The 26,356-nt window shown below is 34.7% G+C and overlaps 1 protein-coding gene across 10 annotated transcripts in view; it reads right to left on the reverse strand.

Annotated features, from left to right (window-relative positions):
• FAM172A (family with sequence similarity 172 member A) overlaps positions 1 to 26,356 on the reverse strand; it is a 394,773-nt gene that overhangs the window by 273,232 nt on the left and 95,185 nt on the right. For 9 of the 10 annotated variants that reach the window (XM_043913602.1, XM_043913594.1, XM_043913600.1 and 6 more), the window contains 2 exons: positions 20,006 to 20,071; positions 14,632 to 14,823 (listed from right to left, as the gene is read on the reverse strand). The exons of the other annotated variant lie outside the window; for it this stretch is intronic. In XM_043913602.1, coding sequence (XP_043769537.1) covers positions 14,632 to 14,823; positions 20,006 to 20,071 — 258 coding nt within the window. The remainder of the gene's footprint in view (positions 1 to 14,631; positions 14,824 to 20,005; positions 20,072 to 26,356) is intronic. 10 annotated transcript variants of the gene reach the window in all.

Raw genomic sequence — 26,356 nt, forward strand, 5'->3', positions numbered from 1 at the left:
GCCTGTCTGAATTTCCCCATGTAGAGCCACAGGCACAAAGTGAGTGAAACTAAACAAATGCATCCTGGAGGGAAAGAAAATGCCTGCAGCAGCAAATGACCTACTGCATACCTCGCCATACAGACTTTGATGTTATAATTTGTTAATTTCCAGGAAAAAAAAATTACCAATAGTTTTAAGTTTGTTCTGACAGACATATTTAACTTCTGTAAGTTTTCGATCAGAAACAACATACACCATTCAAGCCATCACAATACTTAGTAAATGTACAAGAAAAAAGCTCAATGAAAAGACATTTTCTTACTATCAGAAAACGCAAACTAAGAAGTACATTAAACTTTCCTTAAGAAAGCTTAAAAATATTGTTGGCATTTGTTTCTATAGACAAGTGTTCTTTTAAATATTTGAAGACCAGTTCATTGTAAAAAAAAAAGATAATTTTATTCGAGTATGCAGTTCATGATATGAATAAGCAAGTACTCATTTCCCAACAGAATGGACAAGTCTTTCAAATAATGGTTTAATTTTTTTCAAAAAATCAACACTACTGGGTTAGCAATATGGAATTTCAGTATACAAAGATATTTATATGGATGAAGGCATCTGTGTTTGTGTATATAATGTAACCATGAGTATGTTAAAAAACCTATTTTTAATAATAAAGAAATAATATTTAATAAGATATTGACCATTATTAAAGTATGTTATTGTTTAACAACCTATGTTCAAGCTGTACCATAACAAAAAAACATAAATGCATACATATACAGCTTCATATCTCAAACTGATTCTTTTATTTCTACCTGGATTTCCATTCCCTACGTAGTCATAAAGATAACTTAATGGTGTAGTGATGTGCTAAGTCGCTTCAGCTGTGCCCAACTCTGTGTGACCCCATGGACTGTAGCCCGCCAGGCTCCTCTGTCCATGGGATTCTCGAAGCAAAAGTAGTGGAGTAGATTGTCATTCCCTTCTCCAGGGGATCTTCCCGACCCAGGGATCGAAGCGGCATCTCTTACGCCTAACCTGCATTGGCAGGTGGGTTCTTTACCACTAGTGCCAGTGGAATTGTTTTAAATAGGCTTAAAGATAAAAACTGAAAAGAACTCTTTTAAAACTTTCAGTCACACTATTATAAATATGAGAAAACTGAAAATAGTAACAAAAGCAATGGTCTTCATTATCTAAAAGAAAAGCAAAGTCGAACTGCTTACTTAACAGTATTTTCCCTAACTTTTTCAATTAGTTTCTTTTGGATATACACTTATATGACTTATCAATATCAGTTATTACTGCACAAATAAAAGGTCAAAGGAGAGCTTCAAACAAATATTAATTCTCTCCAGTGATTAAGAGAATATTTCATTCTGTAGTTCTGATTTATAAAATTATAAATTGTGAAATAACATTTTCATTCAGAATTTAATAGCATTGTATGTTCATTATAATTTAAACTCTACGGAACAAAAAATAATAGTTTGCTATGCTTTATCATTTCTGTATGGCATTTCTAACCTAAATTGGCTTAAATCTTATAAAAATCAAATATGCATGACTCTGAAATGGTATCAGGTGTTTTTTGTTTTTCAGCGGGTGCCCTGCAACTTGCAGGACCTCAGTTCCCCAACCAGGGACTGAACCCAGACAACAGTAGTAAAAGTCCAGAATCCTAATCATTAGGCCACCAAGGAACTCCCATATATCAGTTATGCTTTTTTAAAACTGTAGAATGTATACCTAATACAATATGATTGGTGTTTTCAATTTTTATTACTACTACTTGACTCCTTCCGAAGCCTTCTTCTATAGCCTTCACACTTCATAAGGTATAATCATACTTGTATATCCATTTCATAAACAAGATATGATCTCCTTTTCAATAAGGATAATAAACACAAATCCTAAGATTGTTGACATCGGATTGTTGACATCTGATTCCATACTTGGGAGTATGGAGTTACTGATTATATTTATATTTAAATTGATAAAAAGTTTATTTTAATAGGCAATTTATCTAGGCATTAATATTTCAAAATAAGCCTTTTATTTATATCATGTAAACAGCTGAAAAAATCACCAACAAATAACATTACACATGAAATGCTACTGAACTAGTCCCCTCGAAACTATTAATTGTTTATCCTAATAGTCACTAAGCATTATTTTCTTTAAAACAGTTCAGTTTTTATGTAAAGGTAGTAAATTTAATTTAAAGCTTGGTGACAATAGTGCACAGCATACTTTCACAAATTATCTACCTTTCATAATGTCCAGACTTGATTATTTCAAGTTTAGACTATTTCCAACTACTAAAGGGTGACACTTTCCATTTTAGTTTTTCTCAAATTAAAATAGCTTAGGGGATAAACTGGTAAATACGGGAAGTACCATTTTTAAAAAATGATGATCAAGGTAAACAAAAGTATAAAGGCTAAAAACCAAAAGAAACCAGAAGTTCAGTAAGAAATGCAAAACTGACCTATTTAATCTTTTCTTGTAAACTAGGGTACCAAGAATTGTCAACTAATTAGTCCATTTTATTGATGATGTTTTTCTCTAGGGAAGTTATTTTAAAAGTTTAACCCTGGAGCAAGCCATGGCTTCTTCAATCTTTGAAAGTGTCCAGGGCATTGATTATAACTGCAGGAGGTGTTACCTTCTACCCAGAGAATCTCGCCCTGCACAATCTTATACACTCTCTCACTCCCCAAACAGCTTTGATTCAGCAATTCAAACTGCTTCAGCTGATATTAAAGGAAGAACCACAGAAAAGGGATCAGCAGTTAAAACTAAATAAAAAGGGAAAAAATACTGATCATGGATACAGTAGCACAAAGCTCAGGAGTAAAGCAGATTTGAAAAAGACATCAGAGTGACTCGAAAGGAAACAACATGACAGAAATTAAACAAGATTTTTAGGTTTGCTTTCTATGCATTTAAACTCATTTCAACCTCCATTGAAATTCTTATCATACACAAACCCTGAGGCTTTCAGCGTACTTTCAAAAGCCACACCCTCTCTTTCTAAGTCTCCAGAGTCACTTCTTAGGTAGCCAAAAAAAAAAAAAAAAGAATTCAAATATGCATGTAACCGAGAAACAGGCTATTTTATAACCAAATTATAATTTATAAACAAATTTTTTCATGCAAAAAATGGTATTGATTGTTTTAAAATCTAGTATTTTTTTTCTCTTGCATGTAGCAAAAAAAGGCCTAGGTCTACTTTAAAAGTTATTTGAAGTCAGGAAGACACACAGGTTAAAGGAATAGAAATAAGACATGAGAGGCCTTACAATATTTTTCTTGGGATGATGTCAGAATATCAAGGTGCTCTATGCTGTCAGAGCTAGTTTTCCACTTGACTATAGGAGAAGCTTAAGTATATGCTTAATTAGTTAATTAGCTCAATACTAGAGAACAATCTAGATGCAAAGAGCTATCATCACAGAACGGCTCATTCACATCTATCTCAGAAACAGTGACCAAAATTCCAGAAGGTAATTGGATTCTCAAAACTGAACGTCGTTTTTCTTCCCCCCAATTCACTCGTGACAGGGCCAGAAGGTAATGATATATCTGCCATGATACAACGAGCAGACCTGTCTTCTGTCAAGAGCTGAAATCATGAAGGAATAAGCTGTCATTAACAACCTCTCTCCAAACACTCCAGCTGTCATTTCATTGTTTTCTTTCGCTGGCACGGGGGCTGGTGTGGCCTCAGATACCTTGTCAGTTCAGCTAAGCTTTTAACCTTTTCTGGAATTCTTGACTTGAGCAATCTTTTATGAAGACTATAATGTTAAGAGCTTATATTTTCTTTGATTCAGTTATAGTTTCTCTCAAAGTTTACTTTTAAAATCTGAAATCAGTGCTCCTGATTTCAACCTATAGTTTCGTAGCCCATATTTCAAAGAGAAAAAACTGCATTTATTTTTAAAAGGTTTGAAATGCAAATTATAGTGATCTAAATTCAGCCAGTGTCTGAGGCGAAAAATCAATAATTATTTAAAGTGTAATGTAGTTTTACAATCAAACCTTTAAACTCTTTTAGAAATGGTTAAATGAAGAGCTACAATATTAATATAGTATACTTCATGAACATTTTATTAAAAATTTTAATTAAAAATAATATTTTTAAAAAATTATAAAAGTAATACCTGCTCAAGGTTTAAAAAAAAAAATAATTCAACAGGAAAATTGAAAATGAAAGGTAAAAGAAGAAACCTGATGGTTTCTTGTATAGACTTTCAGGATGTTCCTGGTATGCTTACGAACATCAATGTACACGCATGTATGTATGCAGGTGTGTGTGTATATATATATATATGCATATATAAGTGTACTTCTTAACAAATCACTTCATTCTTAGGTTTTCATCTGATAACTCTGACATTTCATGGAATGAACACACACAAACACACACACACACATATATATATATATACACACATTCTCATGAACACATATAACTCAATCTTCTGAATAACTATATAGTTTTCCATGATATGAATATAATGTCATTTAATAAACAGTCTGCAATTGGTGAATATTTAGGTAGTTAGAAGTTTTGGTATTATTACAGACTACTATGATGAGCATCCTTGTACATATATTTTGTATACCGCTCTAGTGTAAATTCCTACAAATGGAATTTAGCATCAAACATTAATATATGTATTTAATTTGGAGAGATATAATCAAACTGCCATCTTAAAATTGCTTTAGTTCACATTCCCACCAATATCTAAACTTGATATTATCGTACAATTTATTGCCAATTTATCTGCCAATCTTATATGTTGAAAACTGGCACCTTGTTTTAATAAGCATTTTTTTAATTCCAGATACTCTAGATGACTATATTTTTAAAAAAGCACAAAAGACTTTAAGTCATTTCAACAAAAATAGAGCTAAACGATCCAAGCAATTATCACATTTTTGAGGTCTCTGAGATCTTAAACATGCATCCCCTGCCAAACTATATTCTAGTCATGAGGGGCTAGATGGCATTGCTATTTAGTGCTAAGTCCAATCAGACTCTTTTGCAACCCCATGGACTGTAGCCCACCAGGCTCCTCTGTCCATGGGATTTTCCAGGCAAGAATACTGGAGTAGGTTGCCATTTCCTTATCCCTGATGGCATTGCTACAGTGAAAAATAAAAGCTATGCCCTATATTGATACAGGACTTCTAACTACCATCAACTAACCATCAGTGCCCACTAGAATCCTCTTAAAATTTCCATGGCACCAACTCTATCAAATACTTATGTTAAAATACCAAGTTCTTTAAGTATTTAGTTGGATGACTAGAAACTACAGGCAGTAATTAGGAGGAGTTGCCAAAAATTTATTACTCAAATTACTGGGAAAAATCATATCCTATTTTAGATAACCACCTATAATGACTCCATGTACATCTGTGAGGAAAAAAAAATCCTAAAACTATAATCAATCAGCTTAACAAACATGTCTGTCAAAATGGGGGTGGGGGGGAGGAAACCCAAAATGGAGTTAAGAAATGAGAAATCAAAAAGTTGACAGCCAGAACGGAAAAGCTAAACTACTGCTTCAAGGGATTAGAAAACTAAAAAACTCTAAATTAGCTTTCAAAGTATGCAATTAATATCAGAGTCAAATAACAGTTTATGTGGTCTTTTATTTAATCATCTTACAATCACAGTGATTTCTAAAAAAAAAAAAAATCCTAAAATAATCTACTATGATGGATACTGCTACAAAGGATGTCACTTCCTGAGGTTTACAAAGCATTTTGTTATATAGAAAATTATTTTAATGTTATTTGTTTAAAAAACATGGGAGTTGTGCAGCGACCACCCATCACTGGAACAACCACATAAAAATGTAGCTAAAAGCTACACTGAATTCTTTTTTATCTCTACTCCTTCCACAAATCACACTAAAATATTGGTTTTAAAAAAGTATGGGTGGTTTACTTTTTACTGCATACTCTTACATATTATTTGATTCTTGAACCATGTCAATATATTGCCATTTAAAAATTAATAAAAATATTTTTAAAAATAGGGGTGGTGTTAACCCATTAGGACAAAACTAATGGAAAGGGAGGGAAGAGATGATACAAATGTCAATAAATTCTTGGAAGACTGTAAGCTGACAGAATTTGTTTCATATTACAGCGGAAATTCAAACTTAGTGCCCCTGGAGATAAATAATAACTAGAAGTGAGCCAACTCACGCACTGAATTTCAGAGAAACTCAGAATTTGGGATACTGCTTATCTTGGAAAACAGAGGTTGGCCTTGGGTCCATAAGGTGCAATTATTCCATCGCCCCAAAGTCAAACAAACTAAGAAAACAAAGTCTAAACATCAGAACCCAGGTGAAACTCTCATGTTGTGCAGGCAACCCTGTAAGGGATCAGAGATTTTTCCTTTAGAGAAATCTATTCAGGGAAGGAGTAGAAGGGTAGCAGATCCAGGGACAGGAAGAGGGAGACAGGGCCCAAATCAGGTATAAGGCAGAACTCTGCAAAATGAAGAAGAGAGCTCCATAACCAAATTTGATAGAAGAACTTTAAAAATTCTACAGGGCTAAAAGTTAACTACATACTGGAAGTAAAAATAGATGGAAAACCAGAGAGAAAGTATAGTCAATTAGATGAGACAATTAGAGACTCAGTTCAGAACTCCAAAAGCAAACAATAATTCCAGAAAGAGAAGATTAAAATTATCATGAAACAACACACCAAAAAAATGTTCTCAGAATGGAGGATCATGCGTGCATAGCACAGATTGAAAGGAATCACCATGTCCCCAGTACAACAACAAATAATAATAATAATAACCACATCAAGGTATAGAAACTTTCTTAAAAGCAGTATGATTCAATTTCTTAACACCAGAGAGAAGGAAGAGAAAATTCCATGGAGGGAAACAAAAGGATTCAAGATCAGAATGATACTGGACCTATCAATTAAAACGATGCAAGTTAAATGACAGTGAGATGAAACCTTCAAATTTCAGAATAAAAATAATTTTCAAATTGCAATTCTATACCTGGATGAATTACTAAAATGAGCAAGTAAAATAAAGGCATTTTTCACAAATATAAGGTTTCAAAAATTGATCTTGTACTCACTCTTTGATTCCAACAAAATGAGGGCATATATCCAAAAAGCTAGGGTCATTAGATCCAGGAAAACAGGTCAAACATCAGAGAGAATCTAAGTGGAGTCCCAGGATGAGAGACAGTAGGCAGGCTTCGAAAGTAAGCAGTCGAGATTGAAACAAAGTTCAAGAGTTCCAAAAGAAAGCTCTCCAGATGAACGTGAAATTATAAGACTGTCTGATAACTTTGACCACATAAAAAATTACAGGGAGGCCAATCAGAATTAACAACTATTAAAAGAAAACACAAAAAATAATTAGGAAATTATTAATTCTATGAAAGTAAACTTGTAGCAGAAATGAAGAGCAACCATAGTATCTATCTGGCTCAGCCATAACCAATATTAAAGTAGCAGTAATATTGTAAAGTTTGATTGCTGAACCAATCCAGGAACTGTGGGAGTGGGAAAGAGATTCTTATCGGCCATAACAGAAAGTGACTGATATATGAAGAGACAGCATTATAATTTTAAAATATGGATATAGAGAATATAAGTAAAAGCAAAAAGTACTGAGAGTTACTACATCTAGGGAACAGAACTAACAGATGATGAAGGATTATGAAAGGATAATCTTTATTTTGACATATACCATTTTTTTACTTGATTTTTCAGATTATATGCTTGTATCCTCTGATATTTTAGTTAAGTTTTAAGTGTAGATTTATCTGTCTTGCTCAAGATATGACATGCTCCTTCTCCTAGGATGTGTGTCTTTATTCTCATAAACACTCTAATATACAGATTTTTCACCCATTCTTTTCTACTGCTTTTCTGAAATGTATATTAGAGGATCACTAGATCTTATGCTATTCTAACAGGGCTTCCCTTGTGGCTCAGCGGTAAACAATCCACCTAAAGTGCAGGAGCCGCAGAAGACACGAGTTCAATCCCTGGATTGGAAGATCTCCCGGAGGAGGAAATGGCAATCCACTCTAATATTTTTGCCTGGAGAATCCACATACAGAGGAGCCTGGCAGGTTACATTCCACAGGATCACAAAGACTTGGACATGAATGAAGAGATTTAGCATGAATATTCTACTCTCCATGACGTTTTATCTATCATAATTTTTTTCTCAGGTTTCCTCTGCTTTATCCCACATACTACATTCCTCAATTGTAGCTCTTAATTTACTAATTCTTCTTTCAACTGTTTGTTATAGTTGCTTGATTTGACTTTTCTTTGTGATAATCAGTTCCTCAAATGATTTTTAGTTTCTGACTACAAATTCTTCTTTATTAGGGAGTCACCCTGAGTTGTAAAATGTTGCTACTGGCCCTTTCCCTGGTACTCCAGAAGTTTCATCAGTCCAGAATCCATTTTTACATGAATATACATTGCTTAAATTCCCAAACTAATTAAGTTGTCTAAATCCAACCTGCAAATCCAAATATACCTTTGGGTTAGGATCTTTGGCTTCTATTTCTCAAGGGAGAGACTGTTAATGTATTCCACCTAGCACTTTAGCAAACTAATTTTTGCACCTTAAAAACTAAGATGCTTCCAGGGCACTAGCAATATACAGTGGTCTTAGTTTTAAATGCTTCATCTCAGGCTCAGAGCTGTGATATAGGCCCTTTGGGGGCCAGGTTTTATATCTCATCATATCTCCCCTTTGAGCTACAATGCCCTTCAGGGACTTACTACTGTGGCTTTAAGTTCTCTTCTGGAGTCGGGCATTTAAAGATTCCTTTTCTATTCTTTGAATATAATTCGGTATTTAAAGCGCTTCAGTAGTGGCTCAGCTGGTAAAGAATCCACCTGCAATTCAGGAGACCTGAGTTTGATCCCTGGGTTGGGAAGATCCCCTGGAGAAAGGAACAGATATCCGCTCCAGTATTCTGGCCTGGAAAGTTCCATGGACTGTTCAGTCCATGGGGTCGCAAAGAGTCGGACACGACTTAGTGACTTTCACTTTTAGGTATTTAATATTTTTGTTGTTGCTATGTCTTATTCCATTACTTCTCAGTGTGAGGAATAAGTGCCTGTTAATTAGCTCAGTCCACCATGTTATAGAACCCAAACTGTATAAATTACATTGATAAATATAGCATTAGTCTTTAAAACTTAGATATAACAATATGAAAGTTATCTTCAAAGTAATTAATTATGAAAATAGCAGATTCCTCTGAATAATCCTACTATGAGAAATTATTTTTAAGAAGTTGGTTTAGTGGAGTTACTAGATTTCTAGTGAAACTATTACAATTATAAATTTTAAGTCATGTTGGATACGAATCACTTGTAATTTGAAAGTACATTTTTATCATTTAAACTTTTACTTCACTGATCCTATTATAAAATATTTTTTAGAACTTCTCATCCTCTGTCAAACTAAATATAATTGTCATCAAGTTCTACCTTATCTATTTACACCTAGAGCCTAAAAAGTATACATAAATTCTCAACCAATCCAAACAGTATTACCTATCCCAGCTGTTCCAGTGTGGTGCATAACCAGCAGCATTTGCATCACCTCAGATATTCTCATGTACATAAATCCTTAGGCCCCAACCAACCTTCTGAATTAAAACCTGGGATCCGAACAGGGCAATCTGGTCCAAGAAATCCTCCAGGTGTTTCTGGTGCAAGGTAAAAATTTGACTTTATACGGGTTTCCAGACCACAAAAATTTTGACAGTATATACATGCCAGTCAGTCAAAGCCTTAACAGGAACAGATCAGTGAGGTACCTAAGGTGCAAAATTTAAGGAGGCATTCACTCTCTGGGACCTACAAGGAGTGCACATCCTGAGAGTGAACGACTCCTTAAATTTCACACTTGACTACCACTCCTGCAATTAGTAATGAAATGACTTAAGTGTCACCTACTTTCTTTGCCCTTTTTATAGAGATCAACTAAAATGCCTCAGTTCAGTTCAGTTCAGTCACTCAGTTATGTCCAACTCTATGTGACCCCATGGACGGCAGCATGCCAGGCTTCCCTGTCCATCACCAACTCCCAGAGCTTGTTCAAAGTCATGTCCACTGAATCAGTGATACCATCCAACCATCTCATCCTGTCATTCCCTTTTCCTCCCGCCTTCAATCATTCCCAGGATCAGGGTCTTTTCAAATGAGTCAACTCTTCGCATCAGGTGGCCAAAGTATTAAGTATTGGAGTTTCAGCTTCAGCATCAGTCCTTCCAATGAATATTCAGGCCTGATTTCCTTTAGGATGTACCGCTTGGATCTCCTCGCAATCCAAGGGACTCTCAACAGTCTTCTCCAAAACCACAGTTCAAAAGCATCAATTCTTCAGTGCTCAGCTTTTTTTAAAGTCCAACTCTCACACCCGTACATGACTATTGGAAAAATCACAGCCTTGACTAGACAGAGGTTTGTCGGCAAAGTAATGTCTCTGCTTTTTAATATGCTGTCTAGGTTGGTCATAACTTTTCTTCCAAAGAGCAAGCATCTTTTAATTTCATGGCTGCAGTCACCATCTGCAGTGATTTGGGAGCCCAAGAAAATAAAGTATCTCACTGTTTCCATTATTTCCCCATCTATTTGCCATGAATTGATGGGACCAGATGCCATGATCTTAGTTTTCTGAATGTTGAGCTTTAAGCCAACTTTTTCACTCTCCTCTTTCACTTTCATCAAGAGGCTCTTTAGTTCTTCTTGGCTTTCTGCCATAAATGTGGTGTCATCTGCATATCTGAGGTTACTGATATTTCTCCCGGCAATCCTGATTCCTAACTTTATTTTTTGGGGCTCCAAAATCACTGCAGATGGTGACTGCAGCTATGAAATTAAAAGACACTTACTCCTTGGAAGGAAAATTATGACCAACCTAGACAGCATATTAAAAAGCAGAGACATTACTTTGTCAACAAAGGTCTGTCTAGTCAAGGCTATGGTTTTTCCTGTAGTCATGTATGGATGTGAGAGTTGGACTATAAAGAAAGTTGAGCACAGAAGAATTGATGTTTTTGAACTGTGGTTTTGGAGAAGATTCTTGAGAGTCCCTTGGACTGCAAGGAGATCCAACCAGTCCATCCTAAAGGAAATCAATCCTGGGTATTCATTGGAAGGACTGATGTTAAAGCTGAGACTCCAATATTTTGGCCACCTGATGCGAAGAGCTGACTCATTTGAAAAGACCCTGATGCTGGGAAAGATTGAAGGCAGGAGGAGAAGGGGACGACAGAGGATGAGATGTTAGATGGCATCACCGACTCAATGGACATGAGTTTGGGTAAACTCCGGGAGTTGGTGATGGACAGGGAGGCCTGGTGTGCTGCGGTTCATGGGGTCGCAAAGAGTTGGACACGACTGAGTGACTGAACTGAACTGAACTGAACTGAATCCTGATTCCAGCTTGTGCTTCATCCAGTCCAGCATTTCCCATGATGTACTCCGCATATAAATAAGCAGGGTGACAATATACAGCCTTGATATACTCCTTTCCCAATTTGGAACCAGTCTGTTGGTCCATGTCCAGTTCTAACTGTTGCTTCTTCACCTGCAGACAGATTTCTCGGGAGGCAGGTCAGGTGGTCTGGTATTCCCATCTTTTAAGAATTTTCCACAGTCTGTTGTGATCCACACAGTACTTGGCTATATGAGACACGCTTTTATACTCCAAGTAATATATTGCAATATTATGCATTGAAGATTGCTAAGCACTGAAAATAATAGCTATGGCAACCTGAGAAGCAACTGGGGATTTATCAAATATGTAGTATTCCTCCAACATGAAACCTTAATACATTTTTAATAATAAAATTCTTAAGTATCTAAACTGCAAGGATTGGATTATCTGTAGTTTCCAAACTGTGACTCATGGAGTCCAAGGGTCAGGGAAGAAATCTCAGGGGCTATTGTGGAGGTGGTGTCAGCCTTCACTTCAGCTTCTACCAAAGTGACTCCAGAGATTCAAACACAAGTTTTGTTTTGTTTTTTACAAAACAGTCCACTTAGAGGCAGGGTTCTACTATTGGGAAAAAGTTTTAACCTTACCATTATATGACTCCTATTTGGGGACCTTTAATATTATACTAAAAATCTGCAAGGGATATAGCATAAATATATTAACACTGAGTAGAGATAATATTGTCTGGCCTGCAAAATATCAGAATTTACTTCAGTTGTGATATGAAAATTGACAGACCATGGAAAATAGAACAGTGGCTCCCTGCCTTTCATAAACTACAGAAACATTTCTTAAATCATTTTAGAAAAAAAGATCAAAAAATAAAAACAAGCAGGGCAGGGGCTGCTGCTGCTGCTGCTAAGTCACTTCAGTCGTGTCCGACCCCATAGACGGCAGCCCACCAGGCTCCCCCATCCCTGGGATTCTCCAGGCAAGAACACTGGAGTGGGTTGCCATTTCCTTCTCCAATGCATGAGAGTGAAAAGTGAAAGGGAAGTCACTCAGTCGTGTCCGACTCTTAGCGACCCCATGGACTTCAGAGGGCCGGGGCTAATCTCATTTAAAAGTAAAAATGAGACAGCGCCTTTCTCCCAATTAGTCTTCCTCTTCCTGCTTTTCCTAAAAGTCCATCGTTTCCCCTACCTGTCTTACCCTGCAACCACACACAAACATGAAGCAGCCCACGAAGAATTACCAGAGAAGTACCATGAAAAAGCAAAGCTGAAGTAATACAAATCACTTCATCTAAATTAAAAAGAGATAACCATTTTTAAATGTTCATCATGTAGAAAGTTACCAGAATGAAGTTCATAAAATCGAGAATAAAATACATAATCTGAACTTTTCAAAGTATACAACATAAACACTAAATATGAAAGAACTCTGAAATCAGCTGATTTTTTTCAAGCAATTATGAGTTGCTCTGATTGAGAAAAGCAGAAAAAAGTCAAGACAACGAAATGCCGTAACCCCTCCAATTATATTTCTACTTAAAAGAACGAAATGACTGACTGTTCTAACGAAACTTCCTCCCTCTTGTATGGGATCTCAACAGATAGTTTGTTCAAAGGTATTTGAGATGGTTTTCTCTGTACTCTTTCACTTCAAAAAACCTTATACAAGAACATTTTGGGATGGGAATGGCTTAGTTATCTACTAGCACAGACAATATAACTTACATAAAATATTTCACCAAGCACTCATTTGTACAAATATCTGATTTGCTTTACTAAATTATATATTCAAGTATTCACTGAATTGTGATCACATTTCATATAAAGTGTTCTTAAAATACATTGACAGGATCTGTTCCAAACATAAACTAATATGCCAGAGAGTAAGTTCATTTCACTATTCATAACCTGAAATATAAAAGTTTAATAACAAATTAAGTGAATTACTTAAAAATAAACTAAATTTATTTTAGTTACTTATATTCTAATTAAAAAACACACCATTGAAGTTTGCAACCAATCAAAAGTGATATCTTTGGTTCTTTGCATGTCTCAGGAGACTGAAACAAAATATACAATTCAGCTATGAAATTCTACTTGCAGCATTTTAAGTGTCTCAAAATCTATTAACAAAATATTCTTTAGGAGCTGAGCTGGGCTTTAATCTTATCACTTCAGAGTTAACAAGTAAGAAACATATCTTTCACCTTTGCATTCATTAGTGTATCAAATGATTCCTTACCTATTTTAATTACAAAAATAATGTAGCTCTAATAAAGCATACATGGACACATATATTCCTAAACAACTTTACATTCCTATATTAAACTTTCATAAGTAAAGATGCCATTTTATTTTTTTTCTGAAGAAAACGTCTACTCATATGTGAAAGAAAACCAACTTTGCAAAGTTTAACTATTCATTGGAGAACTTAAGAATGCAAGAGTAAAACAAATCGCCAAAAATGAAGATGTGACAAAGCGAGGTCAGAAAAAGCAGTTTCACAACCACAGGAAAGAAAGCCTGGAACACAATTTTAAAATACCAACTTCTGAAAAGTTTGAATTCAAGTAAGAATAAAATAATTCAGTAAATACTACCATTTACCATCTTGTGTCTGTCTTATTCTTAAGCATGGTATTTGTGGGTTCTCAAGAGTTTTTATTTATTTATTTTTAAAGACAGAAAAATGCTGTTACTCCAACTCTTTTTTTAAAAGAATAAAATATTACTTTAATGTAGCAGGTTTCCTTTAGTTTCTAACTTCACTAAATGAGGTAGGCGAAGATTTATAAAAGCAGTCATATTTTTTTCAGAAGTATTTTCAGTAATACTGGTATTTTAATACTGGTATTTAGTACTGGTATTTTAAAGTGATATTTCATGTAATAAGAAACAAAAAATTAGAACTGAAAATACTCATTTCAAATACATTATCTAAATCATTGTACATTGAAAATGTCTTTTTATTTTTTGCTGTAACTGCAAAATAATGCAGAATAATCTTTCACTACAAGTAAAATAATAACAATTTAAAGATAAGACTATGTTTAGCAAAGATTTTTTAAAAGACATGATAAAATAATTTATAACACATAATAAAACAGCTATAAAATGCCAAAAATATATAAAGGAAATTGCACTTACATCCATAGCTCTCTTAATAAAAGGGATCTGTGTGCCACTGTCCAGATCTTCATTTATAATAAGCCTTCTAGCCCACTGACCTGCCCTGACAACACCACTACCATGAATTAAAACCATCAGTTTCTGTGGATTTGTCAAAGCATCCTCACTCATAAAGATAAAACTCTTTGGTTCACTTTCAGTGGCATCTACCTGTAATTAAAAAAAATTAAATAATAAATAAATGTTTTCTGATCATAGACACGAGTGAGAAAACAACTAGTGGTTAATACAAATTATAGAACAGCTGTTACAGAATTATAGAACTAAAAAAACTTTAAAATAAAATTAAAATATTCATTAGAGATTAACACTTACATATAAGGTAGAGAAGCAAAAAGACATGATGGTAATTAAAATATAAAAATATGGAAAAGAATACTGGAAATATGTCTTTCTCCATTGCTACTGTATATCAGTATTATATTATCATTACAAAAAAGAATAATTTTAAGTGCTTCCTATAACCTAGATATTATGCTAAATGTTTTTAAAACACTATTTCAACTAATCACAATTCTATTAAGGTGGGGCTATTATTATATTTGTTTATAGATGAAGAAGTTGAGGCCTGGAGAGTTTAAATAACTCGCCCAAATCACACAGCGATTAAGCCTATAAGTCATAACAGAAATATGCTGCATCTAAAATAAACAGAAAACCCAATCGGAGAATACACATATTGGAAAACCACATATTAGTGAGGAAAACTACTAAGCTTTTAACAAACGTAGGAAAGGGAACTATTTAAAAATTCAAACACCAACTGTTCTATGTAAATAGACTTTGACATTTTATCCAGTGTGTGAACACAGGATTATATAACAAATACTTTGTGAAATAATACTATCTGTATACTTTGATAACCTTATGCACTAGTTACTGATAGAATGAAAAGTGAATATTTTTAGTTATTTTGATTATACATACTATTTAGGTTTAAACTAGATTCAGATTTCAAAGAGGGAGAGACTTTTCGAGAAGGATAACTTCCCAGTCTTTTAGTGCGTATGTCATGCCATGCCCCATCATTCTCATCAGCAGTGGCAAGTAACAATGAATGGTAGACTTTGTGTGACCAGGTCAGAGCCAGAAGTTAAAATCTTGACAGGTGAGGATGATAAACACATCCTCAAATAGAGAAGGTCAATTCATATGCTGGGCAATGCAATAGCACCTCACTTCATCAACAGTATATATTCATAAAATTATCAAAATAACAAAGAAAAAAATCAATGCCATTAAATGCCCTAGATTCCAAACGGGCCCAGTCACTACTTCTGGGACAAGAAAAAAATTAAAATCTCTGTACTTCTAAAACAATCAGATTGGTCAGATTGCTGAGCCACCTGTGTACACACAGCACAAAAGGTAATTATTTTAGCAAGAAGGGCAGGGCCACAGGCTTAAGAAAAAAATGCATCTTCTCAGTGAGGCCTTCTCTGACCACTCCATTTAAACACTTCCCGAAGAATTCTCTACTATCAACCTCTGTTTTATTTTCCTCCATAGCATATAATGCAACCTAATATGCTTGACTTTATACCTGTTTGTATGTTTGTGTATTAACCATCTATTCCCTCTACTAAAGTACAGGAAGGCATAGACCTGTGTCTCCAGTATATTACCAAATGTATAGAAGAAAGGCTGGCACATTGTAGCCACTGAGTTATACAAGAATGAATAAACTTGTGGACTAAAGAATCTTAAATCAAGCCTCACCAGTGACTTCCTTTAGATAAAGGGCATTTAACTAAACAATGTGTCCTCTTAACTTGGTTATAATACTTGACTGGTTCAGAAAGCATAAATGAAAGATTAAACTAATGCATGATTACAGAGAATTTTAAAAGAGCTACACAATGCTTAGAATCAAAATGACATAACTATATCTTTATTAGTAGTAATTAACTGACATAAGAGAAGTAGGAAGTACAACACTACCACATGTGATGTCTAGAATAAACAAATTACTATAATAACAATAGATATGACTGAAGTCATAGAGGAAGAAAAGTGGATGGGAGACAGAGCAAACCAAATCTGAGAAGAAAAACTCCCTTTTACCTAGGAACATTATAAGAGAACAGAGGAATCATTCAGTTAAAACAGCTTGAAAAAAGAAAGAAAACGGTAATAAGAACAAAAGAAAAATGAAAAGGCAAAACTGTCAGTGAATAATAAAACAAAGACCACAGAGGTTTCCAGTCATTCATTTACCAAAATGTCTAAATAGGTGCAAATAAGAGAGTCTCTTAAAGTCAGTGAGGCCTTAATGGATCCTGGAATATATGGAAATGGACATCTGTTTATCTTAATGAAAAAAAAAAAAAAACCCTAGCTATAGACTTTCTAAAAGGTGCTGACCACTGTTCCTTTTTTCTATCCTACTAAATAAGTCCCCTGAAACTAGGCACCTCAGTCAGTTTTTAAAGGTGGAATTAAATTCCACAGTAAACACTTTAAAATTGGAAGGGTACTTATTTTCTGAAGATAAACATGATTTTTTTATGATACTGTTCAAGAATTTTTTAAGGGAAGGGGCAACAAATAAAAATTTACCTGAACATGCAAATACACTGATTTTAAAAATATCAGAACATTAGATGATTTAAGGAAAAAAATGAACAATATAATAGTATTAATGATAAAGGAGGAAAAGCGGTATTTAAGGCGGTAATTGAATAATATTCATCTCAAAATAATGCAGAACTCTGATTCTGCAGTTGATCATTTACTCTAAAGTTATTGCTAATTTAAAATAGAAAAATATCTATATGAATAAAATAAAGTTTTCTTCATTAAGTCTTTCTCTCTCTCTTTTTTTTTTAACTTTCTGGCTGCATCTCATGGCATGGATGTGTGGATCTTAGCACTTTGACCAGGGAGCGAAAGCACGCCCCCTGTATTCTAAGCAGAACCTTAACCACTGGACCACCAGGGAAATCCCTAACTTAAGTTTGGGATGTTTTGTTTTGAAATGACTGTTCCGATGCCATTTATCTTCTAATAATGGTAATTTACTAAGATGAGCTTTCATTAAGGAAAACACAAAAGGTCATTCCAGTGTACCACCTCTATTATAGACAAATCAATGTCTAAGACCAATTGGTCAGTGAGCCTACACCAAACAGTTCCTTGCAGTTAACAGTTCATTTTGGGATATTTATGAAAATCACTAATTCTGAAGTTTATTTAAATATGATTGAATAAATCAAATGAAAATCTGTAGTTAAGTTAACTCACGTATCCAACATTCTACACAAGAGTGAAAAACTAAAATTGAGAATATTTTGTACCTATTTATGTGAGGTGGAGAGTGAACGTGATCATGTTTACATGGAGAGCCATGATCATGACCTTTACTATCAAATCATGGGCTTCTACAGAGTAGTATCAATTAAAAAGAATTATTTCCTCATTAAATATTTCAACTATAAAACTAAAACTCAGTTCATCATCAGTAAAAGAAAAAAAAATTTGGTGGTCTTTCTTTAGAAAAAAAAATGACTGAACTAAAGAATAAACCCTACTCTCACTGCTAGCTTTGGGATTTAAGAGAACTCAGGAGAAAACTAATACTTAGGAAAGAAAAATTTCATAATTATATAAAATATGTTATGATAACTTAAGGACAGATTAATTTTCTAAAATAAAAAAAAAATGTTTCCTTTTTATTTATAAAATTAGGAAATCTTTCCTAACCAAAAATGGACATAATGGTTGTTACAGATCTCATACAATGAAAAGCTTTCTCTGTGTAATGTTAGATTTAAATTTAAATAAGAGGAAAATAATTCAAGTCCTTCTAAATCTAATCTCAGGCTTTCTACACAAAAATGAAATAATTATGTAACATGACAGATATGGCCAATTATCTCCTAATTTGTTCTAGAAACCCAGGGAATTAAACTGGGTTTAAAGGTTCAATGGAACTAGAAGTATTGCAAAGTTAAAGGACTCAATACTAATTAATTGTGCTGTAACAATGGATTAACCTAAGGCTCCTTAAATATCATTCGTCAGAAGTTTCAAAAGAAATAGAGTTAACAAAAAAAGGAGACTGGACAAAGTGACAAAATTCTACCTTGACTTTCCAGAAGACCAAATTCAACATATAGTTTTAATAGAGTGAGACACTAGACCTAAAGTCAAAAACAAAACAAGAGGTTTGAATCCAGAAAACGACTTTTACATTCACTCTCAAAAAAAGTACTAAAATCTTGGTTTTCACATAAGTCAAAAGGAAAGTTTTCAAATAAACAAGTGTTGGCCTAGTGATTACATAGAATAGTACTGCATTCATTAGTATATCACTAGCACATAGAACAGTGCCTGACACCCTAAAATAAATATTTGTTGAATGAATGAATAAGTTAATAAACAACAATATGACCTAGTACTTGAGGTTATCTTAGAAAATTAAATATAAAATAGAGATCTTTTTAAAAAATCAACCTATGTAAGTGATTTGGGAGGATGGGAGTATTAAGAAACTCTAAAATCCTCCACTTGATAGTAGAATAACACTACCCAAAGAATTTTAGAACTTCACGCAAAATTTCATGTAAACTAAATTATCAATATTCTAAGTTTTGTGCCTTAAATAAATTATTTTCATGAAGTCTTTGAGGTTCATAAAGATTGTAAAAATCAGAGAACTGTCTGGGACAGTAAAGATCATCTAGTCTAGTCTACCATCATCTCACACATAAAATTATTATTTCTCCATTCAAAAGCTTAATATTTCATACTGTACAAAACAAAAAAGTTTCTCTCTGAGAAACTGAATTTGAGAACAAATTTCAAACATTTTCATTCTGAAATGGCAAAATGTGCAAAATTTAAAAAAAAAGACTTCCACTAAAAAGCAAAGGAGTAGTGTTATCAAACAGGAGTAAATCTGAGGATGTTCAGAGGAAATATGACAGAAATGAAACATATAATTTAAAATAATCAAGAAATAATTAAAATGATAGTCAACGTCTAATACAAGAAAGAGCACATAGGTTTACTTCAAATAAACATGTAAAAATAAATTATACCAATGAAATGAGAAAGGGTAGAGGAAAGAGTAGTTCTTTCGTGACATCACTTTCAAAAAAGACTGGAAATCAGTATTTCTTTTCTTTACACTAAAGAATATTACTTTTTAAGAACTATTATACACAATGAGATGAAGTATAATGACAGGCATTTAATATTATCTTTATCAATATCAAAACATAAGGATCCTAACATTTAAACTTATCACAGTTAATCTAAAACAAAAGTTTTCTTCTGAATTGAAGATATTTTATTTGGAAATATAAATACTTTTAAAAATTGGACTTACTGGAATAGATATTTTTTTCAAATTACAGTCCTTTTCCAGAAGCTCATATACGTACTTTGTGATGATCTAAGTAGAAAAGAAATAGCATTAAAATGCAAGGTTATTCATTATCAAAATTTATATAAATTATTAAAATTTATTGCTCTGAATGAGTATCTACTTTGGAATATTTTCATCCTAAATTAACGGGTTCTTTACTGGTTTACTTCCTGCTGCTGGGTATTGAAAAACTATGGACCTTAGTACTGAAGATTGAAAGTAGTTAATCTCAAAAATACATAAGGACTTCTTATTTTACAAAGTAATATTCTAAGCATATTTTCTTTTTTTTTTCAGTATTTCTAGAATTCTCTTTCCCCTATATTTCCCTACAGGTATTATATCTAATATAGTACTATCATGACTCTGAATCCTAACACTTCACTTGCATTCAATGAATCAAAAAGAGAAAAGTCAGTGGTATTCTAAACAGAAAAGGAAAACCTATCCAGCAAACTCAGGCACCAGTTAGCACTACCAGTTACGGTAGGCAGAAACACATCTCCCCAAAGATGTCTAGGTCCTAACTCCTGGAACCTGGTAATATGTTACATTCAGTTCAGTTCAGTTCAGTTGCTCAGTCGTGTCCAACTCTTTGCGACACCATGAACTGCAACACGCCAGGCCTCCCTGTCCATCACCAATTCCCGGAGTTTACTCAGACTCATGTCCATTGAGTTGGTGATGCCATCCAGCCATCTCATCCTCTGTCACCCCCTTCTCCTCCTGCCCCCAATCCCTCCCAGCATCAGGTCTTTTCCAATGAGTCAGCTCTTTGCATGAGGTGGCCAAAGTATTGGAGTTTCAGCTTCAGCATCAGTCCTTCCAATGAACACCCAGGACTGATTTCCTTTAGGACGGACTGGTTGGATCTCCTGCAGTCCAAGAGACTCTCAAGAGTCTTCTCCAATACCACACTCTCACATCCATACATGACCACTGGAAAAACCATAGCCTTGATCAGAAGGACCTTTGTTGGCAAAGTAATGTCTCTGCTTTTTAATATGCTCTCTAGGTTGGTCATAACTTTCCTTCCAAGGAGTAAGCGTCTTTTAATTTCATGGCTGCAATCATCATCTGTAGTGATTTTGGAGCCCAGAAAAATAAAGTCTGACACTGCTTACACTGTTTCCCCATCTATATCTATATCCCCCTTACTATTTCCCCATCTATATCCCCACGAAGTGATGAGACAAGATGCCATGATCTTAGTTTTCTGAATGTTGAGCTTTAAGCCAAATTTTCACTCTCCTCTTTCACTTTCATCAAGAGGCTTTTTAGTTCTTCTTCACTTTCTGTCATAAGGGTGGTGTCATCTGCATATCTGAGGTTATTGATATTTCTCCCGGCAATCTTGATTCCAGCTTGTGCTTCTTCCAGCCCAGCGTTTCTCATGATGTACACTACATGAGTTAAATAAGCGGGTGACAATACACAGCCTTGATGTACTCCTTTTCCTATTTGGAACCTGTCTGTTGTTCCATGTCCAGTTCTAACTGTTGCTTCCTGACCTGAATACAGGTTTCTCAAGAGGTGGGTCAGGTGGTCTGGTATTCCCACATCTTTCAGAATTTTCCACAGTTTATTGTGGTCCACACAGTCAAAGGCTTTGGCATAGTCAATAAAGCAGAAATAGATGTTTTTCTGGAACTCTCTTGCTTTTTCGATGATCCGGCGAATGTTGGCAATTTGATCTCTGGTTCCTCTGCCTTTTCTAAAACCAGCTTGAAGATCTGGAAGTTCACGGTTCACATATTGTTGAAGCCTGGCTTGGAGAATTTTGAGCATTACTTTACTAGCGTGTGAGATGAGTGCAATTGTGCGGTAGTTTGAGCATTCTTTGGGATTGCCTTTCTTTGAGATTGTAATGAAAACTGACCTTTTCTATTCCTGTGGCCACTGCTGAGTTTTCCAAATTTGCTGGCATATTGAGTGCAGCACTTTCACAGCATCATCTTTCAGGATTTGAAATACATTACAGGATGGCAAAGGGGACTGTATTGATATGACTAATGTTAAGAACCCAAGATGGGGGAGATTATCCAGATTATCTAAGTGGATCCAATTTAATCATATAAATCCTTATAAGTAAAAGATTACAGAAGAATAGTATGTCACAAAGATGCAAAGTGAGCAGGCCTTAACAGGCTATTGCCAGTTTTGAAGATGCAAGAAGGAAACAATGAGCCAGGAAATGAGGTAATCTTTAAAAGGCAGGATAAATCTCAGTTTAGAGTCAATAAGAAAATAAGACCTATGTCCTACTCTTAGAAGGAAGTGGTTTCTGTCAACAACTCAAAGCAATAGTAACTGGATTCACTCCCTAGAGACTCCAGAAAGGAAAACCTTGAGTTTAGTCTGGTGACATGCAAACTGAACTTCTGACTCCAAGAACTGTATGATAATATACTTGTATTGATTTAATTTATGGTAAGTTGTTAGAGAAGCAATAGAAAACTAATATACTATTTCTATTAAGGAAAGTAAAGAGAGTGAAGAAAGAAATGTCTGGAATAAAAATGATGATTTAATATGCTTTAATGGTCAGTTTAAGAAGTGTTCCAAAAATATCTTGAATCATATATGCACACTATCTCAGGTAATAATTTTAGCAGCAGCATAATTAAAGGTCAAATTTTATGAAACAAAATCAGATTTTTTTTTTTTTAGAAAATTAAGATTGATTTGGTGTTGTCTTTTGTAATCTAAAATGAGATTCCCTATCCTGCTTTCTCTAAGAAGTTCAAATTCCCTCCTTCTCTATATACATATTCATTCATCTTAGAAACAGTATATTAGATGTGTGCTAGAACAGTTTTATCTTGGCTGACAAAAGTAATTTCAAAAGCTATGACACTAAACTATCAATAGAACTAGGCAATAATCTATTAGTTATTAATTGACAAGTACTCCGATGGCAGAATGTTTAGAGGAACTAAAGAGCCTCTTGATGAGGGTGAAGGAGGAGAGTGCAAAGGCTGGCTTAAAACTCAACATTCAAAAAAACTAAGGTCGTGGCATCTGGTCCCACCACTTCATGGCAAACAGAAGGGGAAAAAGTGGAAGTGGTGACAGATTTTATTTTCTTGGGCTCCAAAATCACTGTGGATGGTGACTGAAGACATGAAATTAAAAGACGCTTGCTCCTTGGAAGTAAAGCTATGACAAACCTAGACAGCACATTAAAAAGCAAAGATATCACTTGCCAACAAAGGTCTGTTTAGTTAAAGCTATGGTTCTTCCAGTAATCATGCATGGATGTGAGAGCTGGACCATAAAGAAGGCTGAGTGCTGAAGAAACGATGCTTTCGAACTGTGGTGCTGGAGAAGACTCTTGAGAGTCCCTTGGACTGCAAGATCAAACCAGTCAATCCTAAAAGGAAATTCACCCTGCACATTCATTAGAAGGACTGATGCTGAAGCTGAAGCTCCAAAGTTTGGCCACCAGATGCAAAGAGCTGACTCATTGGAATAGACCCTGATGCTGGGAAAGATTGAGGACAGGAGGAGAAGGGGGCGGCAGAGGATGAGATGGTTAGACAGCATCACTGACTCAATGGACATGAGTTTGAGCAAGCTCTGGGACATGGTGAAGAACAGGGAAATCTAGTGTGCTGTAGTCCATGGGGTCGCAAAGAGTCAGAGATGACTTAGCGACTGAACAACGAACAACAACTTGTATTTCATGCAGAATTTAAAATTATGCTCATTATACCTTTGCCAGAAAGTGGCAGTATTATAGACCTGAAAAAGTCAAGTAAATATATGTAGGAAGAAATATGCATGAAATTATATAATGGGTTACAACTTCAAGAGAAATGGTTTAACTAAATGAGATTAGCTAAAATGAGTGGGTTATCGACTCTAAAAATTTCCATCTATGAAATCATAAAATATCCTTACATTTAAAGCAGCAATAGAACCAGTCAAACTTAACTCAAATGAATTCTACACTATGCAAAATACTTACCAGACATAATTTGATAATTAAAAAACTACCTTGGCAGGTTGTGCCTTATGTAAATATGAAATACACAGTACAGTTAATTCCCAATTTCATACTACAATATAAAACAAAAAAATTCAAAACTGGTTACACTGACTTTGAAAAACTTTACAAGGCAAGTATGTGTTATAATAAAATCATACATCAAGCAGAGTTGGAGAAACTCTACCTAACTTGCCCAATTTGCTTTGCTCTCCAAGTTCTGACTGCAGAAAAAAAGCAATCATAGACTAAACCATCTATGATGGGCAGTTTTGTCTGATTGGGATGTTCTCCTCCACCCTAGTCAGCCTTCAAGAAATAGATCACATGTCAGCTACTTTAGGTGACTTTTTTCTGCCTCCTCCCAATCCCCCAAGGTAAGACAAAATGTCCCACCTCTATGCTCCTCTGGACATGCATGGTGATTTGAGTATGATGTTATTGGCTTGTCTGTTACCTGACTAGTCTGAGAACACTAAAATTTAAGTAACCCGCCTTATTCTTCCTTGTATCCACACAAGATAGTGTCTGAAGCATTGAAAGTACTTTAACACAGTATACAAATTCTCCGCACTGTTCATTCTGTCTACATCCTTTTAGGGAGATAACTGCTTCAGATTTTTTAAAAAAATTCTTCTAACTGCTGAATTGATGCTTAAAAAAAAGAGAGCAGGATTCACAGCCTTACAGCTTAAGAAGGACTGCAGCCTGCATTTAGAAAAGTCAACAAGTGAAAAGATAACTTTTTAAAAAAAGATGAAAAAGGTATCTCTGCCCAAATGTAATCTATGCTCAAATATTCACTAAAAATATTGTTTCCAGTGAAGGTGGTACAGGGGAAAGACACGGCTTAAGACACTAAGATGAATGAGCTAAAATAAAATCTTCATTCTAATAAGAAACAAGGGAATTTCTGACTTCCTGGTCTGAAATATGAAGAGCTTGAAAACAGTCACTCCTACCCTAACAAAAAGAAAAAAAGCTGAACAAACTGAAAATCAATGACTCTTCTTAGATCCATCAGGAAACTGAGTTCACAGAGCAAACTGCTTCCCCAAAAACTGGACAGACAAATAGGCAGATACAGTGAAACAGGACTTAGGGTAACAAAAGCCCAGGAGCAGAACTGTTGGCTAAAGCGAGTCCTGGGTAGGAACACTTTCAACTACAATTGATTAATTTCTGGAGGTTCAGTGTGAATACTAGCTTAAGAACAAAAAACTAGGAGAAGGCTCAGCCTTAAAGAAGGATTCCTGAAACTTCTATGAGTTGTACCTCTACAAGCCTCACCAGGTTCTCACTATGAAGATTACAGAAAACTCACCTCTTTCCGGCAAAAGAAGAAAAGAAATGATTTAACAATACTATTGAACTCTGTTCTCCTTAATAAGGCCTAGTTACAAGGAGAACCACTTCACTAGGGCCTAACTGACATAGGGGAAGCAAAAGATTCACTAAAAGACTGAGACCTAATCATAGGACTATAGAAAGTTCCCTTCTATCCCTCCCCACATTACCATCATATCAATAGGTTCCCTTTAAAATAACAAGGAATGAGATACAGCTAAAATAACAAGGAATGAGATACAGTTAAAAGAACTGCAAGGCTCACCCCTATTTAAGATCTCCAGGAATACTTAAAAGACAACAGGGAAAACAAAAACAAGGATAGAAGAAAAATCTTTAGCCTTGGCCACAAGAGCTACAACAAATAGTAAACACAGACTGACTCCTAGCCAGATAAACATAACACTTTACACTGAAGACATATCTACCAAAGCTCCTTTTACTCAATATACCATGTCCAACTTTCAACCAAAAAATGACCAGCAACACTAAAAAGCAAAAAGAAACAACGTGGAGAGACAAACCAAGCACCAGAAAATGTGTAATTATTAGAATTGGAATTTAAAACAATAATAAGCAATATGCCAAAGGATTTATTGAAAAAGTTGACAACATTAAGGAACATGTGAGTAACATAAGCTTAGAGTTGAAAACTCTTAAGAAAGAATCAAAAGAAAATGTTAGGTCAAAAACACTGTTAACCAAAATGAAGAATGCCTTTGATGGGCTCATGAGTAGACTAGACATGGCAAAGAAGAAAATCAAAGAATTTTAAGATATAACAGTAGACACTTTCAAAACTGAAATGCAGAGAGGGGAAAAAAAAATAAAGATGGGACAGAATATCTGAGAATTGAAGAATAATTACAAAATGTTTTAACATATGCATAACAGTAATACCAGAAAAAGAAAGAACAGAACAGAGGAACTATTTGACATCATAATGGCTGAGAATACTCCAAAATCAATGACAGACA

The sequence above is a fragment of the Cervus elaphus genome, chromosome 9 (assembly GCF_910594005.1).
Source record: "Cervus elaphus chromosome 9, mCerEla1.1, whole genome shotgun sequence".
Lineage (NCBI taxonomy): Eukaryota > Metazoa > Chordata > Mammalia > Artiodactyla > Cervidae > Cervus > Cervus elaphus.